A 19598-nucleotide genomic window follows, 5' to 3' on the forward strand; every position below is an offset into this window, starting at 1 on the left:
AACCCGGTATCTTGCCATCATTTGACACAGATGCTTCACTGTTTGGCGAGTAAACATGCCGGGGTAACTTAATCACGGCGCCCGACGAATTCCGGCCATGTCACTTTCGATTTGGCGATTTATTTGAACGTAGCAAAAAATCTCCCAAAATGTTTGTCGCTGATCGTAACTTTTTATATTCTATATTCACGGTTCAAAATTAATGTTGTTTTCATGTCGTAAATATGTTATTCTCGATCGACCGTCCTGGAGACTTCCTTCTGCTCTTTCTAAAAACTGTGTATCAATAGTTATTTACTTTTGCATCAATATTTGTTTTTGCATAAAGCAAGCTAACAAGATCTGTACCTTGCTGAGTTCGCATTTGTTAGCGTTAATAGTATTTTCCGATGCTTCCGATAGTCCGATGCTTCTGTTTTATGAGGGGTATATTGTTTTGGTCTCCCATCCAAACACTAACCCCGCCGAACAGGGCCTGACTTCAGTGAACTTCGGCATTACAAAGCTGTCAGATGCTCAGAGGGCGCGCTTAAACTTGTGGTGAAAAGAAGTTTATCAACATGTCAGCCCAGAAGCCAATGTTTCTCACTTCCCATTTATTTTCTTCAATCTTTCTGGGTTCAGTACTTTGCTAGTAACCACATGTCTTCTCAGACTATTTACCCAAGACTTCTACCATGGCACTACAATAATAGACAATACCAAAACAATATCGTGCACTGTTAGAGCTACATATTACGCAAGGACAGATCTGTTTCGTCGTACGAACGTGTGAGGACCTGTGAGCCAAAGGGCCTCTTCTGGTATGACTTCTTAATGACCTTGAAAAAAATTGTTTGCAACGGTGCACGTACCACAGACAACCCAGTGTACCCTCACGGAGGGTCTAGTTGTTGAATACCTCTGCCCACAAGACTGAAAATATACACTTAAGCGATACAGACTTCGTGTACAAGTCTAGACAATTAACTCATTGGATCAGGAAAGTAAATAATTGCAGCTCGAAAAGAATGCGGGATTAGGGCGGTGTCATATATGGCAGATTATGTGCCAAGTACGGTTGTTATCCAGATTAAAAATGTTCTGAAACCTATGAAAAAGGAGAGCAAAGCTTTTGTGTTTGCTCACTTAACCCTTTCACTCCCAAGAGTGCCACTTAATATAGATTTTACTCTGTTTAACGCCAGACGATTTTACTCGTCAATAGGGAACCCCACGGGGTGAAAGGGTTAATATGCAAATTTGTGTTGTTGTCGTCGCCGTTGTCCTTGCTTAAGTTCCGTAATAATAAGCGGCAATGAGCGCCTTTCCTTCACCAGCCATGTAGCCTGGCCGTAATCACTTAATTAACAAGTGACGCTCATCCAAAAAGCTCACCAACTTTGCACATGTCAAAAGATATCTTGATGTTGTCAATTTTACCAAAGACGGCAAACTAGTCGTCAAACGCGACTCGCCCCTCTCCCCCAGAAGTGTTAGGAAGGACTACGTTTTTGCAAACGTTGGCCGTGTAGCTCTTATATTTGAACAGACTTAACTGATTAGAGTGTAATGTAAAGAGCTTAGTTTCTTCCCCATATGAGCATGTGAGCCTTAGCCCTACTAATGGAAATGGGCCCATACAAGGACCCGGGTGGAAATTGAAGCCACGACCTTCGGGTTAGATCACCGCTGCTCTACCGACTGAGATACAAGGTGACCTGGTGGCTCAGTCGGTAGAGCAGCGGTGATCTAACCCGAAGGTCGTAGGCTCAATTCCCCGGCACCCACGTCAGAGTTTTTCTCTGTCCTTGTGTGGGCCCATTCCATTAGTAGGGCTATAACGCTCACATGGTTCGTATGGGGTAGAAACTTAGCACTGTACATTACACTCTACTCAGAAGTGTTAGCCTGACTGAAATGGTTGGGAAAGACCTCATGTAAATGGTATAGATGAAGGTAAATGAATATGGATGATTGAATAATGGGAAATCGTGGGACTCGTGGTGGGCATATACATGAGATCCCTGCCGATGAGTTACTAACAGCTCTTAGCATCCAGCTTAACATGGACAAAGCCGCAGTATCGACCGTTCAACTCAAGCTTGTTTTGACTGAGCTGTCTCAAGCCTATTCCCGACACATTGCCGTAGGTTTATCATTTGCCGCAAATAGTATATTATGCGCTTGCAAAATGAGTGTTACGGAAATGCTTTATGACCTCCACCACCACGACCCTTCAAGTGCACTGACATCACCAAACGTTGCGTGATGCCTTTATCCGCCTTTTCTTTTAGCTTGGTCCATAGACCGAATGCATAAATGGCGACCAAAAATATATTCTTTTGTTTACGTGCAAATAAGACTCACTAGCCTCGTTTGCATGGACAAAATTCAAAAGAAATGTTGCTTGAGAGCGAGGTTAGTCTAATTAGCACATAAATAAAAGAATACATTCTTGGTCGACAATTATGCATTCGGTCTATTGGACGCACCAACGGCTAATAGAAGACGTTCCGACCAAACCCACGTGGCAGTTTGCATTTCAGTTGTCCGTCGCCGGTGTCACATCTAAACAATCAAAAAGCGCATAAGGCCCTATTCACTTGTGCGGTATATACTAGTTTTGGTTGGCGGCGCTTCAGTCCTTTAACACAGGCGTTATTAGGGCTTCGTCCCAATATCGTGCTACGTTGAGCACTAAAACAGCCTGTATAGGAGGTTTTCACGTGACGTCATCGCCGCCTTGTTTGTGGACGAAAACAAAAGATCTCTCATTAGCTTCTTTTGTTTGTCCACCAGAAGTAGTACATTTTTCTATTGTTACTGGTGTCTCTAGAGGTTGGTTGAAAACATCCTATATGAGGAGTGGAATCGGAAAGCAAGCTCTGTTTCGGTTTTTAGTTAAGTTTGCGATAGTGTTTACTCGCAAAAAATCGTGAACGGCTGATAAAGTGAAAACGCCCCTCAAGGCCTGCGCAGCGAAAAAATTAATCTCTTCTTGACCTGCGTTTTTTTCTTGTATGTTCATTGACAAGCAGGGAGAATGGCAAAAGAAACTGCAGTTAATTTGCATGATGAACATGAAAGCCATGGTTTTTATTAGAGTTAGGTCTATTGTTTTTCCTTCTTCTTTTCGTCGTTCTGGTTTCTGGGGTTATGGCCAGTTGACATAAATAAATTCACGTAGCGAGTGAGATGGTATTTTCGCAGGTAATGCTGCTTTTGGTGTTTTTATCTATGTGAGGTAACAGGTCGCAGACGCGAACAAGTCTGATATTTGAAACGCATATGTTGACAGCTTCCAAGTTGCTTCCTTTCCTTTTTCTTGCTAATACAGTCGGTTACTCTACGCAAACCAATCATCAACTTGAAATTTTATTGAAACCCCTGCTTGTGTGGGAGGTCCGGTCCTTCTCCTTTTCACTCAGAAATTACGATAAACGGTTTCCCCTGAAAAAAACACTGCATTTACTTTTTATAAAATAAATGCATATTTTCCAAATGTCAAATAATTTTCTTTTTTCTTTATGTTTTTACGCTGGGTTTTTCGTATCTACTCCTTGAGCCGGCTCGTAGCAATCAATTAATTTGTTTAAATAAAACGACATTTCTTAATTTATCAAATCACAATAATATTCTAGAATGGGATCAAAATAGGCGGGGCAACCACTTTGAGTAGACTCAAGAGAGTATGAAGGAAAGAGAGGTAATCCCTCATACTGGCCCTATTCCCATTGTAATCCCTCTTAGGTTATTTCTGGATCTCCTGCGAGATCCGGTATTCCCACGAGGGTTAACTGATAGCCAATCATCTGTCCCCATTTTCGCGAACGACGCAAATCATTGCGCTCAGCTGTCAACATTGGTAAAAATGGGGAGATTTGATTGGCTATCAGTTAACCCTCGTGGGAATACCGGATCTCGCAGGAGATCTAAAAATAACTTAAGAGGAATTACGATGGGAATAGGGCCAGTAAGAGGGATTACTTCTCACCTTCATACTCTCTTGGTAGACTTCAGAACTCTCTTCCACCATTGATGCCATTGATGCCTATCTCACTCACTTAAAGCATATGTCTGCTACATTGCATATATTCTCTGATATTTCTCCCTGTTTAAGAACTGAAAGCAAATTCACCTGTCGCCTTTGTTTGATGAATTTTCAATATCCTTCCTGTATTTAAGTAAATATTTGCTCTTTTGTAACTATTTGAAAATCGGAAAATGCTCCCTGTATTTTTCTTATTGTTCTTGTTTCGAGCAATAACATAATTTAGCATTATTCTTTCAAGTAATTTTATATGGCTTTAAAGACAAGACTTAAAAATCGGCTGCTCGCTTTCACCCTTTCGTCTGGTTCAAAATAAATGGTTGTTTTTGACATCAATAAACATACCTTTGCCACAATGACGATTTCCATGACTTTTTAGATGAAACTTTTAAATTACTGGTTGAAAGACGTCAGGATCATTCATTAACATCAGTGTTCTAATAAGTGCCGACCATCACTAATACATTGCAAAAAGTACACAAACGTCAGCCCCTTTACACGAAAAGGCGTCAACTCGTGGTTATATCACTGATCAGCAAAATGGTTTCTTCTTCGACGAAGATCGCAGACGAGTCCCCTCTTTATAAGGAACTCGCTACCCGCTCGATTTCCTCCACTATTGGCGAATCGTTTTTATACGCTTTTATTGTATCCGTCGGCACTCTTGGTAACGTTGCAGTTTTGTTGGTTTTGTATAAAAATCATCGACTTCGCAACGTTACAGCTTATTTTGTGATTTCCTTGGCCATATCTGATATCATCATGTTGGACATCTGTGCACCATTTTCTATTGGTGTTCTAATCGTTGGAGATTGGATTTTTGGGTACCTTATTTGTCAGATCCAGGGATTCCTTGTTATGTGGGTAGCTTGCGCTTCACTTGGCACCCTTGCTTTGGTAGCGATAAACCGGTGAGTGAGGCTGAGCTATTTCCATTGTCAAATTAAACTTGAGTTATTTGTCATTTTCTATCTTTTCTAAATCAGACAAAAGGAGTCACTGAGATTCCACCTCACCCAACGCAAGAATCTAGATAAAGCTCATCTCTCTTTGGAATGGAATTCGTTCAACTGCCGAAAAACGAACAAAATGTGCCCTTATAGGTTAATCTTTCCTCGAGTTTGTCAAAGTTTCTTTACAAATGTTCGCCCCAACAATTTGAAGGAAGTGTTCAAATGTGGCTTGATTTCACAACCTATCCTCTGTTTATTTTTGACAAGATTTCTGAAAAATAGTATAAGAGAAAAGCATTACACCACGAAACAGTCACAACAAAACTGTGATGACTCTTTTTTGCTTTTTCTCGACTTTTTGTGGGGAAAACATACACTTTAACTTGACCTTGTCTAAGGTACAATTGTAGCATAGCGTCATTATTTTTGCACTTTCCTGGGAATATTACAGTAAGAACTGATAATTTTCTTTATTCTCGCAAACACCTGTTTTTTTATTTGTTAATTACGGCGGCAACGTGAATTTGGCATCTAGTCTAATTTGAATTCAAGAAAATGTAAAAACCATAGCGTGTTTGTTTCGGTTCCCACGAATGAGAAAAGATATGTGAGTCTTAAAAATGACAGCGCGTTGCAATTTCGTGCACTTCTGTCCCAGCAAAAGAATTAATATAAGCCACGTTTTCATGACAACTATTTCTCATCAAGTACTTCGCTGGTTCAGTGCTATTCACTAGTTCCACCGACTTTACAAAAAAAGTGAGAATATGTTATTTAGCTTTATTGTGGTTGGACCCTCAAAAGAGACCCTAAACCGAAGACGTTGAGGCCAAGCCGAGATATTTTTTTACATAAGCGGAGCATTAAGCACTACATTCCCTTCTTTTAGGTATTTCCACATCGTTAAAACCTCGATGTATAGAGTGATTTTCACTTCAGCCAAAGCCAAACTTATAGTCCTTGGAGGCTGGATTGCGGCCTTATCAACTCCTTTGACATACACCGCCGCTGGTAAGGATTACGTGTTTCATCCCGGGAAATTCTTTTGTTACTTTGAGTCCAAGTTTTCATTGCTTACTCTTCCATTCCACATCTTCGTCGGAATATCAATGGTAATTTTGATCGTTTGCTACCTAAGAGTTTTCAAAGCGCTTAAAACCCATGAGAGAACTGTGGCAAAGAATCTCCGGAACGGAAATACAAGGAAGGTCTCTCTCTCATTAGAGGATATTAAGGTAACAAAAATCTTGTTTGCAACCGTGGTTGGCTTTATCTTCTGCTGGAGTCCAATTTTAGTCCTGGATATTGTGGATAACTTTCTCGGGTCGGGATGGGAATTGAACCGCGAAACCTATTACATGTATAGTGTTTTTGGCATTTGCAGTTCAGCGATAAACCCTATCATTTACGGCGTCATGAATCCTTCTTATCGGAGAGCCTACTTAAGGTTGTTCGGAATTCATCGTGCGGGACGAGTAGACTTGGAAGTGCAAGCGAATGTACACGATCAGCCAAGAGCGAAGACTGGAGAAAGAAATTTGCGGGAACTGAACAATTTGTCGATCAACTGAACCAGAAACCTTGGAAAAACTCACTGGCAAGTTCACTTTTCTCCAGTAGTTTTCAATGGTACTTCAGTGAGAGGAACTGCGTTTCCTTTCTTTCACAACTTTTTCTCATTTTAAGTCTTGTTATCGCTCATATGATTCTAGCTTTAGTTTTGTTTACATTTCCTGTTCTTTTAGACAGATCCTTGATCTCCGGGCATGGCTCCAGCGCTCTCGAAATCTACACCAAGAGAACCAAAGAAGTCACTAGGGTTTCTATGATAACTGGGCGCGATCAGAAGGCACACAACCCTAGTACACTGAGTCTTTGGGGCAAAGGGTGACCCGGATGGAAACATTTCATCGGCCACCCATATTTTACTTTACATGATTGACTAGATCATTATTTTACAAAGCGCAAAGTGGGACTTAACCGTTCGTATCAGAAAAAAATGTCATTGACATCATCGTGCAAACACTGCATGCGTAACAAATCCACAGATAGTTTACAACTAATTGATTCCCCATGACATGACCTGGGAAATGCTATTGAGGCACCAGGGGCCCGTTTCTCGAAAGTCCCGAAACTTTACGGGCCATTTTCGGATGTCACAATTCCCTTTGTATCTCAAGAACGGAGAGATTTAATTCGTTAAACTTCACAGTTATTTTTATTTTTGTTACCTTGAAAATATGTTAAAAGATCGGCTTTCCAAAACAAGCGGTTGGAAGTTTCTCAAATGGCTTTTTCGGGTCCGAAAAGTTTCGGTACTTTCGAGAAACGGGCCCCAGGTATGAAAAGAGGGAGGGAAGGGAGGGAATTTCAGTGTAGATGCTTCTGAGCTAAAGTGTTTTCGTAATAAAGACAGAACTGGAATGACGCAGTAGCAAATGTCACACTAGACGTGCTAGTCCATAAGCACGAGGCGCCAAGAATGTAATTGGATAATAAGGTGTATAGACCGAATGCATAGATGGCGACCAATAAATTATTCTTTTGTTTATGTGCTAATCAGACTGTCTTGTTCTAAAGCAACATTTCTTTTATATTTTGTCCGTGCTAACGAGGCTAGTGAGTCTAATAAGCGGAGACAACTAATATCTAAATGGCGGCCATTTTGGAAAAAGGTGTATAGTATATTATGCGCTTGCAAAATGTTATGCTAGTGTTACGGAAATGCTTTATTGCCTCCACCACCACGACCCTTTAAGTGCACGGACATCACAAAACGTTGCGTGATGCCTTTACCCGCCTTTACTTTTCAGCTTGGTCCATTGGACGCACCATCGGTTAATAGAAGACGTTCCGACCAAACCCACGTGGCAGTTTGCATTTCAGTTGTCCGTCGCCGGTGTCACATCTAAACAATCAAAAAGCGCATAAGGCCCTATTCACTTGTGCGGTATATACTAGTTTTGGTTGGCGGCGCTTCAGGCCTTTAACACAGGCGTTATTAGGGCTTCGTCCCAACATCGTGCTACGTTGAGCACTAAAACAGCCTGTACAGGAGGTTTTCACGTGACGTCATCGCCGCCTTGTTTGTGGACGAAAACAAAAGATCTCTCATTAGCTTCTTTTGTTTGTCCACCAGAAGTCGTACATTTCTTTATTGTTACTGGTGTCTCTGGAGGTTGGTTGAAAACATCATATATGAGGAGTAGAATCAGAAAGCAAGCTCTGTTTCGGTTTTGAGTTAGGTTTGCGATAGCTTTTGCGCTTCTGTCATCTCTATTTACACTCGTAAAAAATCGTGAACGGCTGATAAAGTGAAAACGCACCTCAAGGCCTGCAGCCAAAAAATTAATCTCTTCTTGACCTACGTTTTTTCTTGTATGTTCATTGACAAGCAGGGAGAACGGGAAAAGAAACTGCAGTTAATTTGCATGATGAACATGAAAGCCATGGTTTTTATTAGAGTTAGGTCTATTGTTTTTCCTTCTGCTTTTCGTCGTTCTGGTTTCTGGGGTTATGGCCAGTTGACATAAATAAATTCACGTAGCGAGTGAGATGGTATTTTCGCAGGTAATGCTGCTTTTGGTGTTTTTATCTATGTGAGGTAACAGGTCGCAGACGCGAACAAGTCTGATATTTGAAACGCATATGTTGACAGCTTCCAAGTTGCTTCCTTTCCTTTTTCTTGCTAATACAGTCGGTTACTCTACGCAAACCAATCATCAACTTGAAATTTTATTGAAACCCCTGCTTGAGTGGGAGGTCTGGTCCTTCCCTTTTTCACTCAGAAATTACGATAAACGGTTTCCCCTGAAAAAAAACACTGCATTTACTTTTTATAAAATAATACATATTTTCCAAATGTCAAATAATTTTCTTTTTCCTTTATGTTTTTACGCTGGGTTTTTCGTATCTACTCCTTGAGCCGGCTCGTAGCAATCAATTAATTTGTTTAAATGAAACAACATTTCTTAATTTATCAAATCATAATAATATTCTAGAATGGGATCAAAATAGGCGGGGCAACCACTTTGATCTTCATACTCTCTTGGTAGACTTCAGAACTGTCTTCCACCCTTGATGATGCCTATCTCACTCACTTAAAGCATATGTCTACTATATTGCATATATTCTCTGATATTTCTCCCTGTTTAAGAACTGAAAGCAAATTCACCTGTCGCCTTTGTTTGATGAATTTTCAATATCCTTCCTGTATTTAAGTAAATACTTGCTGTTTTGTAACTATTTAAAAATCGGAAAATGCTCCCTGTATTTTTATTATTGTTCTTGTTTTGAGGAATAACATAATTTAACATTATTCTTTCAAGTTATTTTATATGGCTTTAAAGACAAGACTTAAAAATCGCCTGCTCGCTTTCACCCTTTCGTCTGGTTCAAAATAAATGGTTGTTTTTGACATGAATAAACATACCTTTGCCACAATGACGATTTCCATGACTTTTTAGATGAAGCTTTTACTGGTTGAAAGACGTCAGGATCGTTCATTAACATCAGTGTTCTAATAAGTGAGAGCATCACTTCAAGAAATGAATACATTGCAAAAACGTAAGACAAAAGTCACCCCTTTTACACGAAAGGGCGTCAACTCGTGGTTATATCACTGATCAGCAAAATGGTTTCTTCTTCAACGATAATCGCAGACGGGTCCCCTCTTTATAAAGAACTCGCTACCCACTCGATTTCCTCCACAATTGGCGAATCGTTTTTATACGCTTTTCTCGTATTCGTCGGCACTCTTGGTAACGTTGCAGTGTTGTTGGTTTTGTATAAAAATCACCGACTTCGCAACATTACAGCTTATTTTGTGATCTCCTTGGGCATATCTGATATTGTCATGTTGGACATCTGGGCACCATTTTGTATTGGTGTTCTAATCGTTGGAGATTGGATTTTTGGGTACCTTATTTGTCAGATCCAGGGATTCCTTGTTTTGTGGGTAGGTTGCGCTTCAATTGGCACCCTTGCTTTGGTAGCGATAAAGCGGTGAGTGAGGCTGAGCTATTTCCATTGTCAAATTAAACTTGAGTTATTTGTCATTTTCTATCTTTCCTAAATCAGACAAAAGGAGTCACTGAGATTCCACCTCACCCAACGCAAGAATCTAGATAAAGCTCATCTCGCTTTGGAATGGAATTCGTTCAACTGCCGAAAAACGAACAAAATGTGCCCTCATAGGTTAATCTTTCCTCGTGTTTGTCAAAGTTTCTTGACAAATGTTCGCCCCAACAATTTGAAGGAAGTGTTCAAATGTGAGTGAACATATGTCCAGGTTTGACCCTAATTAGATGCACGCGGATTTCAATAAGCGTCACGAAGTGTCCCCTTGCTCTTCTCGCCAACTTCAACATCACTTGTGTCTCAGAATACAGACAATTTATGTCACAAAGTGTCCCCCAAATGCTACTCTTTAAGTGAAGATTAGCTGCTGCATTTACCCAAAGCTAAAAATAACGCTGACCTTTACCCTTACCTTATTGTTGAAAATAGGTAGCAAATGCTTAGACTTAAAGGGACACTTTGTGTTGGATGTCAAAATTGGGCATGCATCTAATTAGAGTCAAACCTGGACATAATGTTACACTACGAAACTATCACAACAAAAACTGTGATGACTCATTTTTGCTTTTTCTCGACTTTTTCTGGGGAAAACATACACCTTAATCTGAACTTATCTAAGCTAGCCACGCTAGCACGATAGCGTTATTATGTTTGCACTGATATTCTGGGAATATAACAGTAAGAGCTGATATTTCTCTGGACCGAATATTGAAAAACTAATGTTCATCTAAGTGCTACTGTGATAAAAAAATCACTTTCTTTTTTTCTTCAGATTTTGAAAGTGTGATTGCTTCACACTTGACTGGCAAAATTTTGAGCTTTGATTTTTATTTAAAGGTTGTTTACTTTGAGCGTAAGTTTTGGACTCTAAGGTCCGGCATTACTCACGTTCCAAACTGACCGATTGGACATCAGAGGGTTGGATCTAGGGAAAGTGATTGTCATTGTCTCTGTTCAAAGACGGCTTACGTAATCTTATCATAATTGCCTTCCTTATGCGGCGCTTGAATGTGTTATTCTCCGTGGCAAGAACTTTTGTTTTGCTGGAATCCACTGAATGACCCGTGAGCTTGAAATGTTCATGAACAGCTGACGAATCCCTAGAAAGATGTTCCTTTACTCGAGTTTCTAATAACCGAGAAGTTTCGCCCACATAATCTTTGTCACATTGTTCGCAATGGATGTGATAGACTGTTCCAAACTTTTTGAGGTTTTCTGTTTTATCCTTAACACGAACTCGTTGTAATCTAAGGAATGGAAAGGCTTGTGGACAAGTGTGACCTCGTGAGATTTAAATGCTCTTTGGAGGCGTTCCGAAGTGCGCTTGATGCATGGCACTGAAGCATATATTCTCTTCTCGTTAACGGATTCTTCAGGAACTCTCGAAACAGTGTTCGGTATTGTTAGCATCCAAGGGCCGGTTGCTCGAAGCCTGGTTAGCGCTAAGCGTTGGTTAAGAGGTATCAAAACCTTTAGGTTTCCATGGCATTTAACGCTGGTTAGCGCTAACCATGCTTCCAGCAACCCTCACTGGAGCACTAATTGGGGACACTGTAAACCATAGTTAGTAGTGTGTAAACTGAAATTAACAATTAACGCAAATCATAGTTACTAACTATGCGCAAATCAAGTCAAATGTTGGTTTTTGAGGAGAGGGGACTGAACCGGAGTACCGGAGGAAACCTCTCGGTGCCGAGTAGAGAATAGCCTGCGAACGCAGACGTATTTCCGGCGGTCGTTTCTCTCCCCAGAAAAGAGAGAGAAACGACCGCCGGAAATACGTCTGCGTTCGCAGGCTAAGTAGAGAACCAACAAAGTCAACCCACGTATGACGCCGAGTCTGGGAATCGAACCGGAGCCACATTAGTGAGAGGCGAGTGCTCTCACCACTGCGCCATCCCTGCACCCCAAGGCTTGCTCAGCGAGTCGAATTTCCTTTACCTTGTCAACTTCTTCAGACACCAAGGTCTGAGCTCGAAGAAGCAGAGTGTTAACTACAGCTCTTTTATGTTGCATGCAGGTGGTGGTTAGAATGGAAATTCAGAGAGTGGGTTTCTGGTATACGGTGACCGTCGTTGAGCCATCCACGTTCACGTAATTTGGTTCCAGTCTTCTAATCAATTATGCAACATTTGTCAGAGGTTGCGTCTTGTCGTACGGAGACGCCATATGTTAACACCAAGAGCCGAAAGCGACCGTTTGGCCAAGCAGAAGGGAGGAATCTTCCGTGACGAATTTAAAGGTATGCAATAACGGTAATTAAAACGTTTACCGTGTTGTTTTGTCCAACGGATAAGGAAAGCAAAGAAACATTACGCCCGATCATTGATTAAGAAGGTTTGCACGTGTTTTTCCTGGAATTCGGTCGTTGCGCCCACACGGTGATTCGTCTACACTTGAGTCGTTTTGCTTGCACTGTTTCGGTGAAGATTTGCATCATTTACATTAGAACAGGTGTTGGCGTCAATCCACTGAAGTGTGGGCAAAACGACTTAAGTGCAGGCGAAGCATTTTGTGGGCGTAAAAACTTCAGTGAGTGAGCCTGAAGCGAACGAACGAGGCACCTCTCTCTAATCGGGAGAAGAACACGTTTTTCTTTCAAACGCAAGGGATTGTGGTCAAACACAGGAGGAATTGTGGTTATGTGCGAATGCAGGAATTAAGATGCGTGATATGGTGTTGTTACAGACTGTTTTTCACTTCTCTTTCGTATCCGCAAACCATGGATAGTTTACACTGTCACGCAACAAAAAAATTAATTCTAAATCGTACAATGAAAAAGGCCAAGAACTTGGAATGTTGGAAACAGATCTTTTGACCACCTCTCCAATCCTCAGGTCTGCGTTGTACATACCTTTCCGAGTTCTTTGTCGAACTGTTTCACGCAACTTGATAGAGTTTAAAAAATTCTATGTAGACACCTTGTGGTCCACCAATATGAGGGCTGGTAATGGACGAAACATAATTTGCACACAATTTACACGCGCTAAACACGCAAGTAAAAAAAAATACACGAAAGTGCTTGTAAAAAAATACATGCAACTCTTTCACAAGTGCTGTCAAAATTTACAAGCAGAAGCTCATTAAGTGCGTGTATAAATATTAAAGTACATGTAATTATGTTATAGAGAGTTCGTTTTATTCTACGGTTTTTTAGCTTAACTGTTTACGTTTTGAATACACTCTTCCTTTCTGAAGCTTCGCTTTTACACATAATTTTTATTTATTTAGATTTGCAACAAATGTATTTTTGGGGTATTTAAAAAGGCTTTATTGTGTAACATCTCATCATCAAGCAACCAAAATTCATGTGAAAAAAAGTTGTGAGTGACAACAGGATGCGACATACTGATATGACTGCGGTGATAAAAATCTTAGTGGATTTTCCCTTCACTATTAACTTTGCATTGACATACGATTTATCTGTCAATGTCATATCTTATAATTATTTTGTCAAGTTATCGTAGTGGTGGTCCAATAATAAACAAGATGCCATATGCTGACACGAGGTTAAAATTGCATTGTGTAAGTTGGATTGCATTCCGGAGTTTCAACTAAAACTAAACGTTTCCACGGAAATGTGTAAACGATCCAAATTATTTATGTATCGCACTTGCATGTATGTCAGAATTAAGCGTTTTCCGGACAGATTGGAAATTTCTAATCAAACACAAATTAAATTCTGAAAACTGGTTTTGCCATGGAATTTATTAGAGTTTCTCGACATGGATTTTCGATTAAAGAAATCCATAGTGCAATCCGTTTCTGAATTTTGGCTTTGATTGGAAATCTAAAAGATCCAACTTTTAAGGTAAATCGGTATTTCTCAATCGAACGCATAATTAATTTGTGTATTCTTCTCTAGGAAAAATACACGCAGATTGCGTGTATGAATGCGCCGCTTATCAGAGTTACACTCAATTTGCGTGTAATTGAGGTGCGTGTAAAGCTTGTGTAAATATTTACACTCATGTTTCGCGCATGTATTTCACATGTACATGTATTTTGCGCGTAAAGACGCCATATTGCATGCATTTTACACGCGTGTTAGTTCTGCCATTCCTGCGGCCTGCACTGTACTTCTCGCTCAAGATAAAAATTACCGTTAATACAAACTGCTGCTCAAGATTCACAGGGATAGGCTTTTTTTTCGACCAAGTAGCTTTGCATCGTGGTGTTACTCAAGGTGACCATTTGGAAATTCAAAGTGATGTATTTTCGAAATGAAAGATGTCACGGAGCTGGAAACTTTAAAAAAATATATTCATTTCTCGGTCATTTTCAGAAGACCTTGAGATTTTGATTTAGAATTTGATGTTTTCTTTCCTCTCTGGAGTGGGTTCCAGAAGGAGGTCCAGTTGGCGATCCAGTTTGGGGGTCCATGTTTTGTACCATCCCTGCTCAAGACCTAATAAAATCTCCCTTCAATTCCATGCACAAACCATTGTTAAGTTACAGCAAGCATAAGTTTATTTGAACATCTCTCTTCCCCTCGGCAGCATTAATTACTACCATTTAGGTAAACTAGTTTAAAACTGAATTCCAAGATTCCAAATCTAAATTAAAACATCTAATGGCAGAAGTGCCATGTGTTTCCCTGATTGTGTAAGTTGGCTGGGAGAAAATTTTATGATAGTTAGGTTTATGTTTATTAGAAAGATTTAGCCTTGAGCTTATGGCAAACAGCAAACGTTAGACTGTTTTGCATTTTGCCAGAAATGGAAGAACCTTGTTTGATGTTCAGCTCCAGGGATCAAGCAACTTCTCTTAGGAGCAAGACAGCAGAATTTTCATGCATTTATGACAAGCAGCAGCCTGCCATTTCACATACATGCATTGCTAAATCCATCTACGGTGTTTTGTCAGGAAATGTCACAGGTAAACCAAAAAATAGTCTAGTCATTATCTTACTTAACCCATTGACTCCTGAACTGCCTCCATTGATGAGTAAAATCATGTGGCATTAGACAGAGTAATAGCTATTATGTCTCACTCCCAGGGGTCAATGGGTTTTAATTCTTAATGTCTCTGTTCCTTATGTTTGTGTGCTAACTACATTGTACTAGTTATGAGCAAACATTGACTCCAGTTGGTGTTAATGGGGAAGCACTGCCTTGCAGTGTGAGAGATAATAGGGGAATTAATAACCCCCAAAGAAGGTGAAGTGTCTCCACTATTTTTGCAACTTGTTGTAGTTACTAGTGATAAGCCAATACTCAACTGGTATAGAGTAGGCATCAGGAGTCACTTCCGACAACGGAAGAGGTCATAGCATCTCGTTGGAAAGCCACCACCAACTTCAAACTGCACAGCCCCCGGTCAATGAGGTTCTTTCTTGCCACAGGTCGCCTGCCTCAATCGGCAGTGCAGGGAGGCAGAGTTTCTTCTTTTTTGGTTACTATAAACCAAAAAATTTTGCCATTCCTTTGCCGGCTTGGAATTTTTTCCCTGGCGTTTTCAATGCCATGTTATTTGTCACCATAACTAATGCATGACGTAATGTGTGACATATTACTGTGGCGCAGCAAAGCAAATTGAAGATGCAAGAACAACAGCAGTGATTAACAACAAACTCCTCAGACTGAAAGTTATTAATGTGGACATTGCTGCATGACAAGAGACTTGGCTACCTGAAACTGGCTCCCTTAGAGAGGAACTATACATTCAGTGGAAAAGCCTTAACTGAGATGACATAATATGGAGTACCGGTAGGTCTTCGGTTGACCAATCTCTAGAATAAGTGTAATCCAGTGACGTGCCAAGAGCATGTCGTCTACAAGGGCTTTAACCCTTTAAGCCCCGATAGTGCCAAATGGCACTTATAGATTTTACTCTGTCTAACGCCAGACGATTTTACTCGTCAATGGGGAACCCCTCGGGGCTTAAAGGGTTAAGCTAACACCATCAAAAAACTATGTCCCCGTTTAACCCTTTAAGCCCCGATAGTGCCAAATGGCACTTATAGATTTTACTCTGTCTAACGCCAGACGATTTTACTCGTCAATGGGGAACCCCTCGGGGCTTAAAGGGTTAAAGCCAGGTGCAGGATCAGTGCGAATCATGGCGTGTGGGCCATTTAATGGACTCATCAGTATGTACAGCTGGATGAGCCAATTGTGGAGTGAAACATGTCCTTCTTCTCCAAGGAGCAAGGAGAGTGTGAAAGACTAGTGCATTCCCTCAGCACTAGAATGAGTTGACACGAGCGCTTACAACGTCTGCGGTAAATGCCACTCCCACAACATCTGTAGGTGGGCTTGAGCACTGCTCAATGTGGTCGTGGGATGGCTGGTGGAGGGAAGCGCAGACCTGGCAGCCTTGTGTGACGTGGCTGATTGCGTTATCCATATCCAAGGCAAAAAAAAAGGGTTCACTTCTGACTTCAGTTGATGGTCGGAATGGTGACATAACTGAATATGGAACGCAGTCAGGAGGCCATCTAAAACTTGACGTGGAATGATGATACTCTTGCGAGCAGGTGACAGGGGTCTGTACCTTTGATGACGAGTAGTCCATGCCTGGCAATTGTGGCCACATTCAGATGGCGTTTAACATCCTTGATATTGTGGAGCTTTTTGGATGGCCTGGTGCCTTGCTTAAGATGAGCATGTGTACACCGGAGATCATTGCATTCCGACTAGATTGAGAGCCATGCTGGCCAGCTAGTTTCTTGAGGCCGTTAAGGAGATCTTGGATGGGCACTCTTTGCAAAAAATAGTGGAGGCGCGGTGGCCTCATGGTTAGTGCGCTCGACTCCGGATCGAGTGGTCCGGGTTCAGGGCCTGGCAGGGGACATTGTGTTGTGTTCTTGGGCAAGACACTTTACTCTCACGGTGCCTCTCTCCACCCAGGTGTATAAATGGGTACCGGCGTAATGCTGGGGGTAACCCTGCGATGGACTAGCATCCCATCCAGGGGGGAGTACAAATACTCCTAGTCGCTTCATGCTACAGAAACCGGAGATAAGCGCCGGCCTGATGAGCCTTCTGGCTCGTAAGCGGAGACTTTACCTTTTTAGGCGTTGCTTAAAGGAACATACTTTGCACAATTATTGATCTTCGCATGCAGGGGCATTGGTGCTGGCAAAGCCAGATGGGAGGGTGGTGGTGCCAGCAACGTGTCTAACAGAGTCTGTAGGGCTTTTTGAGAACTCTCCTTGACATAATTTTTTGTCAGCTTGTACGCATGGCTTACTGCCAGTTAGAATGCATGCCTACTAGTGATGATGATTGATAAGGCCTCAACCTCACAAGGCAACCATGTGGACTGGGTGCCATGTAGCTTTGCATCATCGCGCGTGGGTAGAGTTATCATGCGACTCTCGGAAATTGCACTCTGGGCTTCATGGAAGGAGGATTGAATTATGTTGGTCCAGCCAGTGATAGCATTGTTGAGTGGGGCTTAGAGTGCAGAGCAACGTGGTACAACTTGGGACAAAATCTTACAAGCACCGCTAAATGATCTCAACTTGTTGACTGTCTTGGGATCTGGACAGGATGCTAACATGGCTATGCGATGAGGGCTTGCTTTAAGGATGCCTGCATTCCAGATGTATACCAATAGTGTTGTAGACTGAGGGTTTATTATGGTTTTGGATAGAGATAGGTGAAGGTTACATTGGTACAGTGCACATACATGTAGGACTCTTTCCCAGTTGTTGAGTAGGTTGGTTTAGGTACCACCACCACAGTACAGGTCATCATCTAACTTCATCTCAGTACCTTCTTCTAGTAGATCACCTACCACACAGCACATAAGCTCTTTGAGGGCAGTCTCAGAGCTGGGCATGTATGTATGTTGTAGTACAATTTGTTCCTTTGGTACATTTTTTTCTAAACTGGTACAGAATATATTGAACTGGTACAAAATACATGGAACTGGTACAATTTTAATTGTACTGGTTTATTTTTATCAACTGTTTAAAAAAGGGATTTTCCCTTTTTTGGGGTGTAGTTAAAGAACAGGGGCGTGGTTTTTAGGGGGTCTAAAAAAAGAACATGTTATTTCTTTCTTTTCTTCTACTTTCCTACCCCTCCCTCATCTTCCCCATCACCTCTATCCAACCCCCCTTTCTTTCACAGTTCTATCCCCCCTTATTTTGCAGGTGACCCTCCTCCTTGCATACCTTTATGCGCACTCCCTCTATGACAAACTTTACACAGTATACTCAAGACTTCCTTTTTTACTCACCCGAACATGAACTTGAACTCCCTACCTCTGGATCTCTTATCCACTTGACCACACAAGCAGAGCATGCAAACTTACCATGATAATTTATAATTAAATATTTTAATATTCATCCCAGGCCACTCTCTGTCCAAATATTTTATTATTCATCCCAGGCCACTCTCAGTCAAAACTTCAGTTTATTCTGATTTAGACTTCGCAAGTTTCGTTGGAAGAAAACAGCTTAGATGACTTTAAGATTAGATGACTTTAAGCAAAAGCAGAAGCGAAATACATCGCAACTCACCATGTTTATCGAAGATCAATTTTACAATGAAGCAATGGAATACATGTACTTGAAAATTCAAAGTGAAAAATCGAGTAGTGATTTGAGAGAAACGGAAGGCAAACTATCTCAGTCACAACTAAAGACATTGCAAAGAAAGAAATGGACATACCACCAAGGAAAACTGCAAACACCTGACAGAAAAACTGTTATCCCAAAGAGTAAACTCTACGACACTCTTAGTCTTAGCACACCAACGAACAGCACATAGAGGACGTCAAATCACAAGTAAATGGACATATTTGCTATGAGAGGCAAAAAAAAATACACCTTCCTATTTCATTCCGAGCGTGCAAACAAGCGACGCACTCCGTCTCAAAAACCTATGATACACAACTAAATAAATTCTCACCGGAGTTCAGGATCAAACCCTTTCCTGAAGAACCTTTTCCTTGAATGATCTAGCTGTTTTCTGGTGCAAACCACTCATAATTCACTCCCATTAAGTGCCTTTATTTAAGCATAAAATACGTTTTCCTGATATAAAACGCTGTGGCCTCAGTTTTTCTGTGAGAGCTATTTGTTTTAGGTCCTTAACGATTACTTCAAGACTCAAAGCGAGGACTTGAACAAATCGATCTTTTTTTTTTTGGCTGCAATCTGTTACAGTCCTCGTTATGATCCGTAACGACAGTAGACAGTTGTCTAAGTGAAGTAACATTTCTCAATTTATCAACTCACAATGGCATTCTACAATGGAATCAAAATAGGCGTAGCAACCACTTTGAGTAGAATTCATAACTGTCAGATCTTCCACCATTGATGCCTATCTCATTCATTTAAAGCATATGTCAACTATATTACATATACTTTCATTTTAAGAACTGAAAACAAATTCACCTGTCGCCTTTGTTTGATGATTTTTTAATATCCTTCGCACTATTTGAAAATCGGAAAATGCTTTCAACATTTTTATCATTGTTCTTGTTTTGAGCAATACCATAATTGAGCATTATTCCATCAAGTTATTTTATGGCTCTAAAGACAAGACTTGAAAATCGCGGGATGGCTTTCAGACTTT

The 19598-nt window shown here is 40.9% G+C and overlaps 1 protein-coding gene and 1 long non-coding RNA gene across 3 annotated transcripts in view; both read left to right on the forward strand.

The window, feature by feature from the left end:
• The window catches only part of LOC138057326 (uncharacterized), a 47875-nt gene that overhangs the window by 18174 nt on the left and 10103 nt on the right, over positions 1-19598 (forward strand). Inside the window, exons 2-3 of the long non-coding RNA XR_011133636.1 lie at positions 12086-12307; positions 14782-14943. This is a non-coding gene — a long non-coding RNA (uncharacterized lncRNA). The remainder of the gene's footprint in view (positions 1-12085; positions 12308-14781; positions 14944-19598) is intronic.
• On the forward strand, positions 4539-7221 carry LOC138057325 (melatonin receptor type 1A-like). Of its 2 annotated transcripts, XM_068903377.1 has the most exons (3): positions 4539-4944; positions 5876-6587; positions 6736-7221. In XM_068903377.1, exons 1-2 carry the CDS (start codon positions 4574-4576, stop codon positions 6555-6557), a joined length of 1053 nt encoding a protein of 350 aa, XP_068759478.1. In that variant the 5' UTR covers positions 4539-4573; the 3' UTR covers positions 6558-6587; positions 6736-7221. The 2 variants fall into 2 exon arrangements, with proteins under 2 accessions (XP_068759478.1, XP_068759477.1); XM_068903376.1 differs by having other exon boundaries at positions 5876-7221.

The sequence above is a fragment of the Montipora capricornis genome, chromosome 7, assembly GCF_036669925.1.
Source record: "Montipora capricornis isolate CH-2021 chromosome 7, ASM3666992v2, whole genome shotgun sequence".
Taxonomy (NCBI): Eukaryota; Metazoa; Cnidaria; class Anthozoa; order Scleractinia; family Acroporidae; genus Montipora; species Montipora capricornis.